Below are 1,658 nucleotides of genomic sequence, written 5' to 3' on the forward strand. Positions count from 1 at the left end.
TCCCTATGGCACTTCAGAAGGAATGTAGCCATGCCAAGTTTTGGAACAGCACAGAATGAAGATCCATTTCTAATCCCCCTTGCCCATCCACATAATGACTGAAGATTTAGCTCAATGACCTATTAGTATAGACAATAAACATAACCTTACGGTGACTGAGTTTTTGAATACTCAATTCCTAGTTTACTTTCCAAAATCCAGGCAAAGCACATTAAGAATCTGCATTCAACCTCTTTCTTCTGTTAAATTTTTAAATTTTATTTATTCCAATTAATTCAGTCAGGAAACAAGACTCAAGCTCCTAATCTGTTAAGACATTATTTGGTTACTGCTAGAAATCGCATTTGCCCACATTGCTGTTGCTTTGCACCTCTCAAAACTGTTTATTATGATAGTTTAGATAATAAATAGTTCTTTAGATACACACATGTGCATGTGCAATTACCTGCATAAATTCCCAAATAAAAGTTAAGGTCTATATGTTCAGTCTCATTTGCTCCATTATTTCCATTTGTTGTGACATTCAACTTTTCTTGATGATTTGCCCTGTGGAAATGCATACAGAAGATAACAATTATCAAATCACAGTCTGCAAATATTTATGAGTACATTTAGCTGTTTCTAGATGTAACTCTGTCGAAATCTTTAGTTCAAAGGAACTCATGTACTGATGTTGTCATGCATCACACCATGAGTAGAAGCAATCACAGGCTACACTTCAGCATAAAGTTTAATTTTTTTCCCCCCATTCAAAATTAGTGGAGATCAGAAAAAGATAAAGCATAGTCTCAAATTTACTAGAACAGGTGTTTCCCCCCACCACCATCTATACAACACTGATTTCTATTAGACAAATAGCTCTTGATTGAAAAGGCAGAAATGACTGACCAGTTATTACCACTAACTTACCAGTAAGAAAGCCACCAGTCCTGCAGCACATATGCCACCTTGAGTAAAAGAGGCAAAGAGAACAATCTTACAAAATGAAAAAAAAAAATTAGAAAATTAAATTTCCTTGCTATTCTTTCATGTTCTCTGGGAAAACATCGCATATTCAGGAAAGTATGCCATCCAGTCTTTCAAGACCAGCAGCAATTTGCAAAGCACATTAGAAGGTGCATTAGAACTCTCTACAAAGAAAGAAGTTACCTTGAATTACCTTACATGATAGCAAACTAAAGGAAAGCAATACACTTGAGCAAACAAAACACAGTAGCTCTTCCTAATGTATATTAATTGCACACTGAAGAACTCATTTTTTCAGTTCCTAAATTTGCTATTAGAGATATTCCAAAACGCGTTTTGACTAACAAACTTTCTGATGTTACCAGTCCAGAAATTTGTGTTTATGGGAAATAATTACCAGAAACATGATGATGACAGAAGGAAGGGAGGGAAAAACTCCTACTCCTGCCTTCCTTCTGTGCTAAGAGGTGATTACAAAACCTGTAACTGGGTTATTTACCTCAAAATACACCTCTGTTCACGTGAATTTAAAGTTCTGGGTGGTCTACTGCAGAGATTTCATCTTGCTAAGCTATCTTTCCAACAGACTCAATTCAAGCACAAGCAAAAAGGAAGTAATATGTCTAAATATATAGACTAATTTTTAAAGCTGAGCCAAATCATTTCCATGAAATGAATTTAAACTTTCTCAG

The 1,658-nt window shown here is 35.2% G+C and overlaps 1 protein-coding gene across 1 annotated transcript in view; it reads right to left on the reverse strand.

Annotated features, from left to right (window-relative positions):
- Positions 1 to 1,658, reverse strand: part of ABCC4 (ATP binding cassette subfamily C member 4 (PEL blood group)) — a 138,758-nt gene that overhangs the window by 94,641 nt on the left and 42,459 nt on the right. The window contains exons 16-17 of the mRNA XM_029085418.1: positions 910 to 947; positions 446 to 546 (exon numbers count right to left, since the gene is read on the reverse strand). Coding sequence (XP_028941251.1) covers positions 446 to 546; positions 910 to 947 — 139 coding nt within the window. The remainder of the gene's footprint in view (positions 1 to 445; positions 547 to 909; positions 948 to 1,658) is intronic.

Source organism: Antrostomus carolinensis, unplaced genomic scaffold (assembly GCF_000700745.2).
Source record: "Antrostomus carolinensis isolate BGI_N321 unplaced genomic scaffold, ASM70074v2 scaffold11596, whole genome shotgun sequence".
Classification (NCBI taxonomy): Eukaryota; Metazoa; Chordata; class Aves; order Caprimulgiformes; family Caprimulgidae; genus Antrostomus; species Antrostomus carolinensis.